This window comes from Vipera ursinii (genome assembly GCF_947247035.1).
Source record: "Vipera ursinii genome assembly, chromosome: 3".
Taxonomy (NCBI): domain Eukaryota; kingdom Metazoa; phylum Chordata; class Lepidosauria; order Squamata; family Viperidae; genus Vipera; species Vipera ursinii.
The window spans coordinates 161,176,762-161,194,546 of NC_139516.1; the positions used below are offsets into that span (position 1 = coordinate 161,176,762).

Below are 17,785 nucleotides of genomic sequence, written 5' to 3' on the forward strand. Positions count from 1 at the left end.
TACCAGCAATACAAGATAATGTAGTTATTTTTTACAGCAAGGTATTACCAAAACAGAAGCAAAACATAATTATAATAGGTGACATAATTTTCTAGTCTCATGAGTCACTTTTAAATTAGATGTAAATAGTTTTAGATGGTAGTCGTGTGACAGCATCAGCAAAAACCTTTGCTAATAAGCTTGCAAGTAGAAAACTGAGAAGCCCCCTGCACATTCAGAATTAGGGTGTGCACTCTGTATCCATGAACACATGGACTGAAGCTTGGTTGAACATTTCCCCTGGAATAAGATGTAAACAACTACTGTTAGATTCACACAGAATTTTTATGATATGACTCAGTTTGCGCGACTGACTATTTTCTCCCAAGAGAGATAAACCTTACCAAAAAACTTGGCATTCCATTCCTACATGTTTTAAGTCCTATCAGATTAATAGCATTAAAAAAGTGCTTGTATGCAACTTAAAAAGGCATTATAAATTTAGCTGAAGAAATTTATAGACTTGGTTTTCTTCATCTACTTATATAAATTTTAAAGAGAATTTTATTCAGTAAAAGTTTAGGTTAGCCTTCCTCGGCCTGATGCCCACCTAAGTATGGAGACAACAGATCCCAAAATTTCCAGGCACACTGGAAAGAGTTCTGAAAGTTGTAAACAAAAATCTATTTGGAGGGCATTAGATTAAAATTGTCTGAATGACAGAATATAATCTGTAACATTTGCAGCAAACAAAAAAGAAGGGATAGAATTACAATAACCCTACCCCATTCTTTTCAATAACAGAACCATCCACTTTTTTTAACAGGTAGTTTACATTTTTACTGCTATGGTTTTAGAGGAAATATGAATCTTTAGACTGGTATGTCTTCATCATATCAAAATTAGTTTCTTTCAATCATCTTGGAAACATAACAAGGTTATGACTGAATACAGTATGTCAAAGTACCAGTTTCAGAGTAGATCTAAAATGCTTCAAATTACTAGCCTGATTCTTTTGCAGATACAATTGTTTCTCAGTTTCCAAGAGCGATCTGGGATAATATATGCAATAAACATGCCTTCCTAATTTAAAAATAGTTTCATATTATGCCATCAAAATAATTTAAGAGTAATTTATCTTCATAGCAAAAGGCAAAGATAATCGAAGTGTTATAATTTATGAAGTTTTGAGTTTGTTATTGCATCTACAAATTTTAAATATTTGTACAGATTTTCTCAGGCACTGGAAACTGTACTCTGACATAATGCCTATGTATAAAATATAAAACAATCTCATAGTTACCGAGAAAGGCATGCCTTATTGCTACACCAATTCTTGCTTTTATGCTGAACTGTACCACAACTTATTTTGTGAATGTCATTTGCATAAATTATTCAAGTTTGAAAAACATTATGCTTCTACAATATTTAAAATAAATCCATTTTCTAAGATCTGTTTATTAAGAGAAATAAATATGTCATTTTGTAATTCTCTTAGGCCAAACACAAGGATTACACCTTTTTTCTTTCTTGCAATTTGCACAATAAAAGCAGCTGTTGCAACAAAGATTGAAAAAAAAACCCTTATCTAATGGTGCCTTTACACATTCACAATTTGCAACTGTGAATGGTTTATGAATGACCAAAGAATTACTGAACATAGTTTTAAAGGTAAAACAAGATATTCCCAGAAAACTAACACCAGGTTGCAATTTGGACACTTAAATCAATTTTTAAAGCTGAGTCTGAAAGGCTATTGCTGCCACAGTAGCAGCAATTACTTACTTGGAAAGGTAATATGACTAAAATTTGCATAATTTATACTTTTTATACTAAAGAACATTTTATATAAATCAGAAAAAAACCCTAAACTCTACAGAGTTTTTTTTCAAACCTCCAGTCACTGCTGTAGGTAAAGTTGACATCAAGCTGTACAGCGCAATCAAAAACATACTTACATCTTAGCTCATTTTACAGGTACAGCCATAATCAAGGCACAAAGATCTTCTACAAGTATTTTCTTCAATAAAATTGTACAAAATAATATTACACTTTACAGTCTGTACAATATAATAAACCAGCAGTAAAACAAAAAAATATATATATTATATATATTATATATATATATATATTTATATTTTTATAGAAGACTGATGCCCCAAAATGATCTAAATTAATCGAATCATTTGTGGACAGAAGAAATATGGTATGTGAAGGTGAATTTTCTGCCTAAATGCAATAGGCTGAAAAAGTAGCTCTAAATTCAAAAGCCTGAGGTGTAAAGAGACTCTTAGCTCCAAACCTCCCAAAATTGCTTACCTACTCTATTCCTGGGCCAGCAATGGCTTAGAAGAGGAGGTCACTTCATCAGTTGACCTGCAACTCAGTTCGTTAAAAACTCAGTGTAATAAATATCATAGTGCTGCTACATCATGCATGTATACATCTCCAACAGTATTTTCTAATTCTGAAGCAAAGTGCATTATTCCCTTTCTGTCTATCAAGTACTCTTCAGTGTCATGATACAAAAGGAACCTTCCACAAACATTCTAGGTATGACACAGTGTCTAACTAGCAGATACCAGCTTGAACTAACAAGTCTGCTGAAAAAAAATTAGCAGACTATGTCCAATTAATTAAACATAAACAAAAATTTACAACCAAACCAAAGGAAACAGAGGTAGCCAAAGACTTCAGTGGAATGACAAAGAAGTGGCATATAAAAATAAAGCACACATATTGTCCTTAAAGCATGGGCTGGGGTAGAAAAGCTAATAAAAGCAAACGAACTGAGGAGGCAGATGGATCTAATATCTCTTCCTCTACTTCATCTGAGGAAGCCAAGAAAGAAAGATGCTTAAAACCACGGACTCCATGGTGTCCTTAATTACAATAGTTCATACTGGCGAAGATGCATTCTCTGAATGATGTCTCTACAATCATTGAACACTCTCCGAATATTTTCTGTGTCAATTGCACATGTGAAATGTGGATAGCAATAATGCTTTCCATCTCCGGTTGCTGTACTTAATCGCTGTAAGAGATAATGAAAAAGTCGCTGAAAACAGAGTTGGATAAAAGCACTTCTGGGGAATGATAACAAGATGCGTCAGTCTAGTAGCACCATCTCAAACTAATGTCAAAAAATTGTGCATTAAACCTGTTTATTCAAGGAATGCCTGGATGTTCCAAAGATAAAGCCCCCAACTGTCTTGTGTAAAACTGAATAAATAACCAGACAGTAAGTTGAATATATTAACTTTGCAACCTACTCACCAGGTAAGCTTAGCCTGATTTTCCACTAAAAGGTTATATAGTACTACAGGTTTCTTTCATTGCAGCTTATTACAGCTCACAGAAAACTACAGGAGCAGTTAATGTTAATGTTAATGTTTCACATATGGCCACAATCAAGATGTTGAGGGTAAGAAAAGTAGGCTTTTATGATAGCATGGTGCTTTTTTTTGCATGCTTTGCACAGCTTATAAAGAGAGGTGACAATTTTTAACAAATGGACTATAATTTGTAATTTAAATGATGAAAGGTTTCAAGATAGAATTGCTTTCATAACAATTAAAACTTACATAAAAATAAAACATATTCAAATAAATTTATAAGTTAATACAATGCCTCAAAAATCATCAATACTTACTAAAAATTCATCCCGAATAAAAAACTTTGCTCTTGTAACTTTGGGATCTTCTCCTGCATCTGGTGTTGCTGTAATGAACACAGACCTATTCAAATCTATGCAATATAAATTTTAAAAATGCATGCATAGCATCTTATTTTCATGCAAAACCGATATATAGATCGGGAAGCCACAATATGGACAGAATATAGTGAAGCAGACTGGGTCCCGGTTGGCAAAAAAGTGAAACAATACCCTCCCCTTATTTATTCAATCTATTTGCCGCCATCTATATTAAGGAAAGCTGGATTCAAAGATGAGTGTGATTGTAATATTAGAGAAAGAAAGATCAATAATCCATGCTATGTAGATGATACTACTCTGATACGCAAAACTGGGCTTTGAAGAATCAGGACAGACTCTTGACACATTTGAACTTTGATGTTGGACTACACGCGTGAGAATATTATGAACAAGCAATTCATCGATTATTGAACAAATAAGGCATAAATTATGGGAAGATTTAGCTCTCTAGAGAACACTCTAATGCAGGGGTGTCAAACTCAATTTTATTGAGGGCCGCATCAGCATTGCGGTTGCCCTCCGGGGGCCGGGTGGGTATGGCCTACTGTGTAGGCGTGGCTAGAGTGCGAATGGCCTACTGGGTGGGGGTGGCCAGTTCTACATCGTTCGCATCAAGGGGGCCTATGGGGGCCTGGGCAGGAGTGGGACAGATCTGAGGGTCTCTGGCAGAAGGAGGCTCTCTGGGCCAGGGCCAAGGCAGTGGGGGCCGTTCCCTCATCCCTGTTTCCAGGATGGCTTCGCGGGCCACATGAAACCACTTTGTGGGCTGGATCTGGCCCCCGGGCCTTGTGTTTGACATGTCTGCTCTAATGCTACGAAAATGGAAGGAAAGAGAAGAGAAAGACAAGCAGCAAGGTGGATAGTATCAATGAATTTATCACTGGAAGAGCTGAAAGACCAGCTTAGGAACAGAACACCATGCCGAAAAATTTATCTAATCACTACGAGCTCATACCAGCTTGATGGCACAAAAGTAATCAATCTCATAAACATTCAAATTATTTAATCATAAGAGACTTTAGTTAAGAAACTTACCATCCTCAGGTACAGTGTAACGTATAAATTCTGGAAAATAATCTTCAATTTTAGACTTCCCTGCCAAGACCTTTTCAGCAAGCATATCTTGTTTGTTCAAGAACAAAATGATAGAAATTGTCCGTAACCACCTGTGAAGACCGAAGAAATAATTCAGAGTCCAACACAGCTGGACATATATTTATTTATTTATTTTTGGGACTTATATGCCGCCCTATCTCCCGAAGGACTCAGGGCGGCTAACAACAATAAAAACAATACAAAAATTAAAAGAAATTAAATAAACAGCCCCAAAATAACTTAAACTAAACAATTAAAAATTAAAAAAACATTTAAAAAACCCCTGTCGGCAGTCCAGGTCAGCCTGATGAAAAAGGAAAGTTTTAAGGCCGCGGTGAAAGGACCGGAGATCCGGGGACATCCGGAGCTCAAGGGGGAGTTGGTTCCACAGGGCTGGCGCTCCCACAGAGAAGGCCTTCCCCCTGGGGGTCGCCAGCCGACATTGTCTAGCTGACGGCACCCTGAGGAGGCCCTCTCTGTGTGAGCGCACTGGGCGATGGGAAGTCGTTCCCGGCAGCAGACGGTCCTGCAAATATCCCGGGCCTAGGCCATGTAGGGCTTTAAAGGTAAGTACCAGCACCTTAAATATACCTGCTACATACCTGCTACCTTTTATATTCTCTAAGAGAAAACAGCCATCTAAGGCAGAAAATCTTTTATCAGACCAACTGGGAGTTACGAGATATCCACTGAAACCAAATATCTATTAAATCTGAATTGATGTTCTTTGAGATAAGCTCATTGGCATAAAAACAATATAAACTGATGGAACTGCTGTACATTGAGTAAATTGTCCAAACTCCATTAAGTTAAGGTTTTACTGCACCTCATCAGTCTCTGTTTATAATGATGATAAGAAAACTAGGTACTTATATGAAGATTCCAATAATGATTAAAATCAGAATAGGCATCTTGATTTGTTCTAACAGATTTTTCACAAAAATCCTCCGCCCATCCCAGATACATTTTTACCAAACTAATGCAGCTGATTTTTGCATGGATATCTTGCCTATTGTTCCAGATGCTTTTGAAGAGATCTAAGGACTCCCGCAATCTGTTTGTGTTGTTGTCTTCTCTTATGACCATATTGTAGCTGCTACAGGCCACAACGAAGATAATAGCTGTGACATCTAAGGAAGAACATATCATAGATAGAACATAAAGAGTAAGACTTAATCAGAAACACTATGTGTCCCATGTATGATGATAAATGCAATGTAATTACACATATAAACAAAATTATGAGATTTTATAAAGGATGAAACAATAAGCCCCGATAAATCAAAATAATGCATATTTACAATAAGAAACAAACAACAAGCATTCAGACCAAATACAGAACGTGAAAATATTTCTTACCATTAAAGCATTGGATCCATTTTCTTCTTTCATCTCTCTGACCACCTACATCAAACATGCTGTTGAAAAGCCAGAGGCTATTATTCTTTTGTGAATGTCACATTTGCCTAATGTGCACTTACTTTTGCAAATGGAAATGAAAATGCAATAAATACTGCATGAAAGCAAACAGGAACATTATTTTGCAATATCTGCTGTCAAACTTTAGTTAAATCTCAATTGATCAAAATGTAGCTAGGGCTACATTTTGGTCAAATTTAGGAAAGGGCAGACTAAAAAATAGGTGGCTGTTTAGTGTTGCTAAGCTCAGCTGAAAATAGGGGGAATAGTGTGGCTGAGTACAAATGTAATAGCAATTTACAATTAGCAATTTAGCTAATTACAAAGCTAAATAAAAAGAGTTGGGCAAACCGAGTTATAGAGATGGGAATTCCATGTGTAAGGAAGGATGGATGAGCTTTTCAATTTCAGCAACAATTTTAGCAATTTTTGCCATGTATTCAGTCTTATTAGCATGATATAAGCAACAATTGTAATATATGATCATCAGAGGTGACTGTCCTTGAGAATATTCTACACTAAAACCAATAAGCAGCTTTGATATATTAAAATTATTAGGTAAGAAAAAACTTACTACAGCCAAAAGATAAAAATATTAGTAACAATATTCTGTGTGCACTATATTATTTATGAAAGAGCTTTCTTATTTAGTAAAATTTTAAAGTTGCCCATTAAATTAGTTCTATTAACTAATGCTCTTTAACTCATTATATATGAACTAATAGAAACATTAGTTTCCATATTAATGTTCTGTACTATACTAATGTTCTATACTAAATTTAAGGCCCACAGACTAATACATCAAACAAAAATACTTATCAGATAATGTCCTATGTTAGAAACATCCTGGATAGTATTGACTAATATATACTGTATATGTCTTGATCTATTACCCCTTATGTGATAAATCAGCAAACATTTTAGAAAACCTCATAATTAAAAAAGTTAATTATTACTGCATTTAATTGTTTCTAGTTTTATAAAACATGACACAAATTAAAGGTCATTATTACTGTACTTACTGAAAATTTACTTTGTCTACTTGGAATCTTGTCTCAAAAATCCCAGAAGTCAAAACCCGGCATCTTAAGAGATCCTGGAAATGAAAAACAATTGCACCAGTGAAATTTTCCATTTTAATGCAGCAAATTTGGCCTGCAAAGAAACGTGATATATCAACAATTTCATATAACGAATGCAGTGAGCACATGCTACTGTATGTATTCAAATCAGACAATGTAAAAAGTAATTCTGAACAATTATTTAAATATTAGAAAAAATTATAATGGGACAGCAGAATTATTTTACTTTTTGTTCACATAATATTGATTTTCTTTTCCACTGCACAAACCTCTTAAACCTTTCCTTAATTTAAAAAGCAACTTGACACAAAATATGGAAAGCTACTCTCAAAATTCCCTTTTTACTGGAATCAGAAAGAGCATTTTTAACAAGAACAACATATATGACTTGTTAAACTGTGGCTGGGATAAATGAATAAAAGCATTATTGAATTCAACGTATTTCTCAATTTAAGCCTGCTTGAATTCATATACCGTAATTTATTAAAGGTGACTATCACACTAGTTCACATTTGTTACTCCATTTTACTCACCTGATCTGTGGGCGTGTAATCCGGAAGACCGACACTGTCTATTCTTTCCAGGAAGCTGAAAGAAAACATACAATTTTAACTATAACAAACCCAACACTGAAAACTGTCAAAAACTGCAGTTTCATTTCCATTCATCTTTTTATAGATTAAGACCAGTTTTATGAATTACATTAAGGTTGCAGCTACAATGGACAAACACAATAAATCCCAAAAGGGCAGTACTACATGACATACATTATATACTAAGGAGTTTTTTACATTGACAGATTATGTATCTATGTTGATGCAACCAATCAATATCTTCCAGGGAGCCAATATTCTCTTTTAAACACTGTCCAGACAAAATATTAGGGATAATTGACTCTTTTGCTCATGCTAATCTAAAATATATAGGTCCATTGGGGAAGTGGTACTGTGATAAATTCTTAGAGGAGATGTAAGAACCAGTAGGATCAGCTGGAATCTGATTTACCTAAGTATGCAAAAGCTATTTCCATGGCAACAAGATGGATAACGAGACTTAACCAACTGTAGGGCATTGAGCAGGAAAGAGTGCTCTAGTACCACGTCTCCCCCAAAATAAGCCCGGGTCTTATATTTATTTTTGGTCCACCAAAATAAGCCCAACAGGGGATGTCTTATTTTTTCATCACAAGGCACAGCCCAGCTGATGCGCCCCCCCCCCAGGCGACTCAGGTTTCCCTCCATGGGGCAGGAAGGCTTTGGAAACTGCCTTTTCATTTACATTCATCATCAATATTGTAATCTGTCCATTTATTTTTTTTTAAAAAAATGATTTGTATTTACCACAATTAGCCTCCTTGAACGTCAATGGGAAGGCACGGTGTGAATTCTGTGCATGAGCCACGGAAATAGACACTCGCACTCTCAAAGCACATGCTTCCGCGTTCAGGGTGCACCACTGCTTTACAGGTGCATTCAACTTTGTGGCTCAGTTAAACTCTTCATCTGTAGTGGGCCAAAGTTCCCTTCACCATGAGGAAGCCTGGGCAATGGAAACCTTAGGCCAGGCAACTCACAGCTGAAGCAATCTTGTCCAGGGTCAGATTGGCCATTGCGGGAGGCGTGGCCCATCCCAATCCTCCAGCTCCATCGCACATGCAGGACGAGCCTCCCACGACAGCCAACCTGACCCTGGGTGAGCCAGATTGCTTACAGGGAGAGCTTGCACATTGTAGGAGGATGACTGCAAAGGGCATGTGCTGATCCCTGCAGCTCCTATAAGAGGCTCCAAGTGCAAATAGGGCACTTGTGGGAAAAATGCTAGCAAAAAAAATTTACTAATGAAGAAACACCATCCTTCATGCCACACTGAGACTCAACAGCAATCAAAATGTCCAACTATGGTACTTTAACTGCTCTTTCTGACACCTTTTTGCAAAGCCCAGCAACCTGGATCTCTGCTGTGAAATACACTTTTTTCACAGGAAGCAAGGCAGGTACTGAATATTCTTTTATGTCTTTGTGCCATTTTTTTTCTTGGAAGGTTCATAGAAATGCTGTTGCTGAGTATAACTGTCAGGACCTCCCCATCCCACAATTACAAGCATGGGAACACCATCTCTACATCATGTTATTTTTCAAAAGCGAAAGTGTCAGGAAAGAAAAAAACAGGAAAGAAAGTGGATGTGCCTCTCCATTTTTGACACCTACATTATGGTTTGCTTTAATTCCCCATGGTCTACGTTGCAGGCTTTTTCATAGTCAACTTATTTTTGTTTTTGTCTTTACGCTTGAGTAGAAGCACTGAGGTGCTTCTGTGTTGAAAAATCTAGGAAAACATTATTTTCAAACAATTTACATGGGATATACAAATTAATCTTCTCTACCAATAAGGAAACTCTCCTCTACATGTACCTCTGGTGTTTTTCTTAAAACAACAACAACAGAATAACAGAGTTGGAAGGGACCGGAGGACTAGAGGTCTCCTAGTCCAACCCCCTGCTCAAACAGGAAACCCTACACCCAGTGCTTTTTTTTGTAAAAGAAAAAGGTGCCGGAACTCACACGTCATACAACCCGCCTTGCCTACCCTACAAGGTTCCATCCAAAAAAGGTGCCGGAACTCCGTTCTGAGCGTTCTATGAGAAAAAAAGCCCTGCCTACACCATTTCAGACAAATCCAATCTCTTCTTAAAAACTTGCTGTATTGGAGCACCTACAATTTTTGGAGGCAAGTTGTTCCACTGATTAATTGTTCTCACTGTTAGGAAATTTCTCCTTAGTTCCAGGTTGGTTCTCTCCTTGATTAGTTTCCATCAATTGCTTCTTTTCCTGCCTTCAGATGCTTTGGAGAATAGGTTGACCCACTTTTCTTTGTGGCAGCCCCTTAGATATTGGAATTTCTTTACTATTTTGTTCTAACAAGGAAACACTCTCCCTCCAATAATTTTATTCAAGATATTATAAAAGTAAAATTATACAAATACAGAATAAATACATTAAAAAATTAAAAAGTGCAGGACGACTGGAAAAATAAAGAAAACCTCCCTGTTTATCCCCAGAAAGTATAATCAACACTAACAACTTACCACTATCTCTTAAAATAAAACCAAGCATCTTTTCATTCCATACATCTTAGCTTCTATAAAATCATCTGTACAACCTTATTTCTCTGTATTAAACAACAAATTTTCAGTAGGGATTATCAGAAATAAAAACACAAGTATTACAGCTAATATGAAAAAATCTTAATTTCCAGAATACTAAATAACAATCACAAAAGGGACATCTTGCCCCAAGATGAGATTGGCTCTCACCCTCCTGCTTTCTACAACAGCCTGGAGATCTGGGTGTGCCAGTTGGTTTGGGGATCTAATAGAGGAATATCACACTGGAGTCCCCAACCTCAGGTCCGTGGACCAGTACCGGGCCGCGGCATGCCATCAAGCAGTCCGCACAAACAAGGAAAGCCCCATCCACAAGATGCAAGCAGCACACAAAACCACTCACCCTCTGGTCTGTGAAAAACCTCTCTCCAAGGAACTGGTCCCTGGTGCCCAAAAGGTTGGGGACCTCTGGACTGAGGTGTCCCCCTCCGCCCCTCCCCATATATTCTGCTCCATTTCTCCCTATCTTTAGTTATAACTTGTATTTTATTGCAATTTTAATGTGTGTGTGTATATACACACACACACACACACACAAATGATTTCATTTTAATGTTATAAGCCAGCTAGAGTTGCCTTGCAATAAGATGGGTGGCAAACAAATTTAATAAATAAATAAACAATGTTTAAATACTGTTAGGGACGCGGTGGCTCAGTGGGTTAGGACGCTGAGCTTGTCGATCAGAAGGTCGGCAGTTTGGTGGGTTGAATCCCGAGTGCCGCGTAACAGAGTGAGTGCCTGTTACTCGTCCCAGCTTCTGCCCACCTAGCAGTTTGAAAGCACGTAAAAATGCAAGTAGAAAAATACGGACCACTACGGTGGGAAGGTAGCAGTGTTCCGTGTGCCTTTGGCGTCTAGTCATGCCGGCCACATGACCACAGAAGACGTCCTTGGAAAAACACTGGCTCTTCGGCTTTGAAACGGAGATGAGCACCGGCCCCTAGAGTCGGAAATGACTAGCACGCTTGTGTGGGGGAACCTTTACCTTTACATAGTTAATTATTAAAAAAAGTTAGAATGAAACATATTTTTGGTTATTGATATTATAATCTATATTTAGATTCGTAAGAATCATTAGCAAGTTGCCTAGGAAATACAGCAGACACTTTTTTTTGACAAGCTATCTCTAAATGTTATCTTATGTAGGCAGATGACTCAGAAATATGGATTTTGATCCACACTTGTTTTATTCAATAACAATACAGAATTTATGTTCAAAAATAAAATAAATGGTTATTCTGTGCAATGAAGGAGTAGAGTAGCCAATTATTTTGACCTAAAATGATACCACTGAATTCAACATGAATATCCTGGATTCTGAAATTATATTTATCTCAGGAACATTTTTCATACTCATTTTTTTTAAAAAAGACCTATTAAACAACTGCTTCTTTGGCAATTACATATACCACAACATTCAAATGCTAGTAAATACATCAAATTATCTTCAGATTCTTAGTGCTTTTTAAAGATTATTTTTAAAGGAAGTTCTCAGCAGAACCATGTCCTGCAGTGACTACAACCTTTGTTATGAAACTCATTATATAATAATAGGAAGGGTTTGGTATAAGCTAGATGTTTCTTAGTCTTCTATGTTTTCCCTCTTCCTTGTTCTATTTTTTAAGACTGAATACAAATTGGTTACAAAATGTTAACTGCTTGCTTGCTTTTGAAGAATAATGTTGTGTAAACCAAAAAAGCAAACCCAAGAGCACTTTTTCTGCCGCCAGGACAAAACTGTTTTATCCAGTCATTAGTATACTTTCTTGAAATATTATTTCGTATAAACCAGTATCTTGATAAATGTGGGATTCACATCCACCTGAAAACTACTGAGTGCAAGATGAATGCAATGCAATTCTTTGTAGAATGAAAACCCATGAGGAGTTTTACAAATGTATTGCTTAAAAAGCTTTTTGATCCATAGTTAATTAAGGTTACTTAGTGTTGATTCAAATTCTAAGAAGAAAGGAAAATGAAAACCAAGACTGATGATTTGCATCCTAAAATAATGTTGATTACTCAAATTGCTCAGATTCTTTATATAGGACCAAATATCAACTTTTCTCTACTTACATTTTAGTCTTAAAGGCCAAGAAAAAAAAGAGCTAGGGAGATTGTAAGCAAGTACAATTTGTGACTTTGCTCACTGATGTTTACTGATCATTTCCTAGTTTTGTAGAGCTTGAGCCAGCCTTAGCTTTGGCTTTAAATTAGCAATTTTAAAAAATAACTTTGGAGTGAGGGGTGCTTCCCTGCCACCTTGAAAGAGGCGGTGGTGAGGCCCCTCCTCAAGAAACCTGCCTTGGATCCAGCTATTTTAAATAACTTTCGTCCTGTCTCCAACCTTCGCTTCCTGGCGAAGGTTGTTGAGAGCATGGTGGCACGGCAGCTCCCTTTGGTCTTGGAGGAAACTGAGTATCTGGACCCGTACCAATCGGGTTTCAGGCCCGGGTATAGCATGGAGACGGCATTGGTCGCGCTGGTGGATGATCTCTGGCGGGCCTGAGATAGGGGTTATTCCTCTGTCCTGGTCCTATTAGATCTTGCAGCGGCTTTTGATACCATCGACCATGGTATCTTGCTGCGACGTCTTGAGGGGTTGGGAGTGGGAGGCACTGTTTTATGGTGGTTCTCCTCCTACCTCTTGGGCCATTCGCAGATGGTGTTGGCAGGAGGGCAGAGGTCAACTCCGAGGCCCTAGTTGTGGGGTGCCTCAGGGGTCGGTCCTCTTGCCCCCTCCTGTTCAACATCTATATGAAGCCACTGAGTGAGATCATCTGTGATTTTGGGGTGAGGTATCATCAATATGCTGATGATACCCAGCTTTTCATCTCCACCCCGAACCAACCCAGCGATGCCCTCGATGTGATGTTCCGTTGCCTGGAAGCGGTACGGATCTGGATGGGGAAGATCAGGCTCCAGCTCAACCCAGCCAAGACTGAGTGGCTTTACGTACTGGCATCTCGTTTAGTCCAAGAGTTTCCATCTTTGGTTATGGGAGGAGAGGTGTTACCTCCCCTTGATAGGGCACACAACTTAGGCGTCCTCCTGGATACACAACTCAGTTTTGAAGATCATATAGGAGTTGTGGCCAGGGGGGGCATTTGCCCAGGTTCGCCTGGTGCGCCAGTTGCGCCCCTATCTGGACCAAGGTGCCCTACGTACGGTCACTCATGCACTCGTTACCTCCCGTATAGATTACTGCAATGCTCTCTACATGGGGCTGCCCTTGAAGACCACCTGGAGGCTCCAGCTGGTGCAGAATGCGGCCGCGCGGGTAGTGATGGGAGCATCCCGATACTCCCATATTACACCCCTCCTGCGTGAGCTGCATTGGTTACCGGTTGCCCTCCGGGTGAGATTTAAGGTGCTGGTACTTACCTTTAAAGCCCTACATGGCCTAGGCCCGGGATATTTGCAGGACCGTCTGCTGCCGTGAACGACTTCCCATCGCCCAGTGCGCTCACACAGGGAGGGCCTCCTCAGGGTGCCGTCAGCTAGACAATGTCAGCTGGCGACCCCCAGGGGGAGGGCCTTCTCTGTGGGAGCGCCAGCCCTGTGGAACCAACTTCCCCTTGAACTCCGGATGGCCCCAGATCTCCGGTCCTTTCGCCGCAGCCTTAAAACATTCCTTTTCCATCAGGCTGACCTGGACTGATGACAGGTATTTTTAAAATGTTTTTAATTTTACTATTGGGGCTGCTAGTTTAATTCTTTTTTAACTTTTGTATTATTGTATTTTTTATTGTTGTTAGCCGCCCTGAGTCCTTCGGGAGATAGGGTGGCATATAAGTCCCAAAAAAGAGAAAGAAAAGAGAAAAGATTTTAGGAAAAAAAATATAAGCACTTTATGGCCATCTTCAGTGTTCTTCTAAATTAATTAATTTTATTTATTTCAGTTAACCTGTATGATAAATACAATCTATTGGCATTAATCATGATTTCATTTCAGGGCACATAATTATTAGTTTTTAATATGGTATTTCCAGCATTATCAGCAGATTATCATGCTGTTCAATAACTTTCAAATTACAGCTCAAGAAGAGTGATTTTTATAAGCAACACCCTGCTTTAAGTGGCAGACTTTTTTTTTTAACTTGCCTTGCCAGAAAAATGCTTTGCATCTTTTGTTAACTGCCTTTTCAATATGACTGAAATAGCCTGCAGAGGGCAGAGAACACTACATGTACTATAACAGATGACATAATATGTGGGCAAATGATTAAGAATCATTCAGTACTCCAAACAGTTCACATGGAACGGCAAGTTTAACAGAGGCCTTAAAGGGATTTTACTTTCCAACAACTGTTTAAAAATTAATCCATTTTGTTGAAACTTTTTGTTTCAAAGCAATGTATGCAAGTGACCCAAGTTTTGATATCCATGAATTGAGAAAATACTGTCATTTTGAAATTCAGTCGTTAAAACTTAATTTATAAATAGCTAGAGAGAGAAATCTCAGGGTACATGGCCTTGGCTTTTGGAATTGATGTCAAATCTATCACTTGATTACATTAACTGACAGGTACTATATACAAACTTATGTAGCTATTTATTTAGAAATGTGGGGAAACCTAGAAATTTGTGGAATCTCTGCTGAAAGAAAATCTGTATTAAAAACAAATTTCAATGGTTGAAAAACAGGGGACTTATGCAAAGGACATAAGGAAATAGTGAAAACTATTTAAGGGAACTTTAATATTTTCCTTCAGACAGGGTCATTTTCCTATTATACATGTTTTTAATTGTTTTAGAAAACATCAACCTCCTTACATGAATGTCTGTTAAATCTGCCTATTATTTGCTTCATGTAAAAGTATGCAGTCTCCCCACACCATTTTTCTACAAATCTGCTGTCGATCATCTTGCCCAGGTATGCCTGATTATCAGTCTTTTCTTGGTTCCCTTTGGTGCTACTTACTGCACCAAAATTTCCAGCCTGTTAAATCATTTGAGTGGTTTGAATCTCTCTCTCTTCCCTCATTTCCCTCTTAGTATATGGCCACATGTCTACGAGGACATGGCCCCAGTTTGGTACCGGTAACAAGGAAAGCGTGTACTTTCTGGACTTACTGCAGAGGTACTAAAGTACAGGTAGTCCTGGATGAATGACCACTCCTTCAGCATCTGTTGTAGTTAGGATCCTGCTGAATATGGGGAAATTGTGATGGATCCTTATAATTGTGGCATTGCAGCATCCCTGGAGGCATGTGAACACAATATGGGCACCTGGTGACCAACTTCCAATTGTCCTGTGTTGATATGATTAGTTTTTGTGACCTTCACTGCTAGTTTCTGACAAGCAAAGTCAATGGGAACATTGTGACTGTGCAGGATTTGCCCAATGATGGCACTGGAACTGCTGCAAATGATGCTGTAATGGGGTGCAATCACATAATGTTGCATTTTGCAACCACATCGCTTAGTGACAGAGTTGCCAGTTCCAATTATCATTCTTAAGTGAAGACTGCTTGTAGTCTTCCCCCAACCAGGGGAAATATGTGTTCAATGTGTTGGGCTACAAACTGTATAATTCCTAGTCAATAGTGAGGTTACTAAATTTGGGGAAAGTATTCTAAGCAGCTTCTTCTCCTGTGTATTTTTCTTGCTTGTAATTTGAACAAAAGAGGAACATGATGCATGTGCTTGGAGATAGTGCTAATACATTTGAGAGACCAGCTTAAGAGCAGTCATGAATTTTTATTCACAGACATAAACATCAGACTTAGAAATGCCAGTTGGTTGGCATTATCCTATTTACCTGCTAGAAAGATGAGGGTTTTCTTCAAATAATTACTGCTGAAAAGGAACAAATGGCTGCAAACAACTATAGCACAGATGCTTTTGAAAATAAGCATCTAAGAATGCTATTAGCTGTTGCCATCCAATTTATGGGGTGATTAATCCCTATTGCTTCCATGGTTAAATTCAACTATTTTGTAATGCCTAAACATAACTTTTGTCTCTTTTTTCTTCCCTTCTCCTAATTTTTTCCAAGCTTTGTTTTCCTAATTTACTACCCCTCTCATATTATTTTAAATCCCATCCTTAGCTTGTTTTTTTTCTTCCTATTCTGGCTGTTTCTGCTCAAAGGAGCATGTAAGTGTGTGCATTTCTAAGGGGAAAGGGGACACACACACACACACACACACACACACACGAGGGAAAATGTGTGATATATGCAAATGGGAGGCAATTTTTATTAAACAAGTACCTTATTTTGTAGGCAATTGAACTGAATTACAGGTAGTCTTCAACCTATCCCCATTACGATTGTAAGTCATGTAAGTTAGTCATAAAGTGGGGTATCAATTGACTGACTTGATTTTATGTCCTTTTTTGCAGCATTCGTTCAGCTAATTACCATGGCTGTTAAGTGAATGTCTTAGAGGGCAGCCCCATGTAGAGTTCATTATGAGATGACTAGGGCATGAGTGACTATCTGAAGGGCTTCTCTTGTGGTTGAGAAAAATGCACAACTGCGTTAAGGCTCTCCAGGCCATGGCTACCTCCTGTTCTCTGAGCAGTATCTGCAAGTCCAGGAGGACCCCCAAATTCATATATGTGGCACGCAGTATTTAGATTCAAAACAAAAGGTTTTATAGATACAGATATAAAAGGCATGGACACTGGGTTAGCTGCTCCTTAAAGGAGCCATGTTTTTTTTTCTGGGCTAACATAGTAGCTGCACAGGCTTAGGAAATATATGTTACAGTTTAAGATCTTGGTGACACAAGTTTGCACTCTGTTGCTACCTCCTTAACTCACGCTTGTGACCTCCCGTTTAGACTACTGCAACGCTCTCTACATGGGGCTGCCCTTGAGGACCACTCGGAGGCTTCAGCTGGTGCAGAATGAAGCCGTGCGAGTTGTGATGGGGGTTTCCCGATACTCCCATGTAACACCTCTACTCCGTGAGCTGCATTGGCTTCCGGTTGCCCTCCAGGTGAGATTCAAGGTGCTGGTGATGACCTATAAAGCCCTAAATGGCTTGGGTCCTGGATATCTGAGGGAACACCTGCTGCCAGCATCAAGCTCCCTTCGTCCAGTGCGCTCCCACAGGGAGGGTCTTCTCAGGGTGCCGCCGGTAAAAGATTGCCGGCGGGTAATGCCCAGGGGGAGGGCCTTCTCAGTGGGTGCGCCTGCCCTCTGGAACCAGCTGCCTGTGGAGTTGAGGACTGCCCCCGACCTCCGTTCATTCCGCTGGGACCTGAAGACCTGGCTCTTCGAGCTCTCTGGCCCAGGCTGAGAATTTTAATTTTAATTTTAATTTTAATTGGGGTTTTTATTCTCTCAGGGACTATTATAATCTTTTTAATTGTTTTTAA

The 17,785-nt window shown here is 38.7% G+C and overlaps 1 protein-coding gene across 3 annotated transcripts in view; it reads right to left on the bottom strand.

Annotated features, from left to right (window-relative positions):
* Positions 1-17,785, bottom strand: part of GNAL (G protein subunit alpha L) — a 64,191-nt gene that overhangs the window by 4,147 nt on the left and 42,259 nt on the right. Inside the window, exons 6-12 of one of the 3 annotated variants that reach the window (XM_083360511.1) lie at positions 7,824-7,878; positions 7,231-7,304; positions 6,149-6,207; positions 5,799-5,919; positions 4,730-4,860; positions 3,632-3,699; positions 5-3,013 (exon numbers count right to left, since the gene is read on the bottom strand). In XM_083360511.1, the coding sequence (XP_083216637.1) occupies positions 2,867-3,013; positions 3,632-3,699; positions 4,730-4,860; positions 5,799-5,919; positions 6,149-6,207; positions 7,231-7,304; positions 7,824-7,878 (655 nt within the window). In that variant the 3' untranslated portion in view covers positions 5-2,866. Of the gene's footprint in view, positions 1-4; positions 3,014-3,631; positions 3,700-4,729; positions 4,861-5,798; positions 5,920-6,148; positions 6,226-7,230; positions 7,305-7,823; positions 7,879-17,785 lie in introns of those variants that run through there. The other 2 variants (XM_083360510.1, XM_083360512.1) reach the window with 2 other exon arrangements.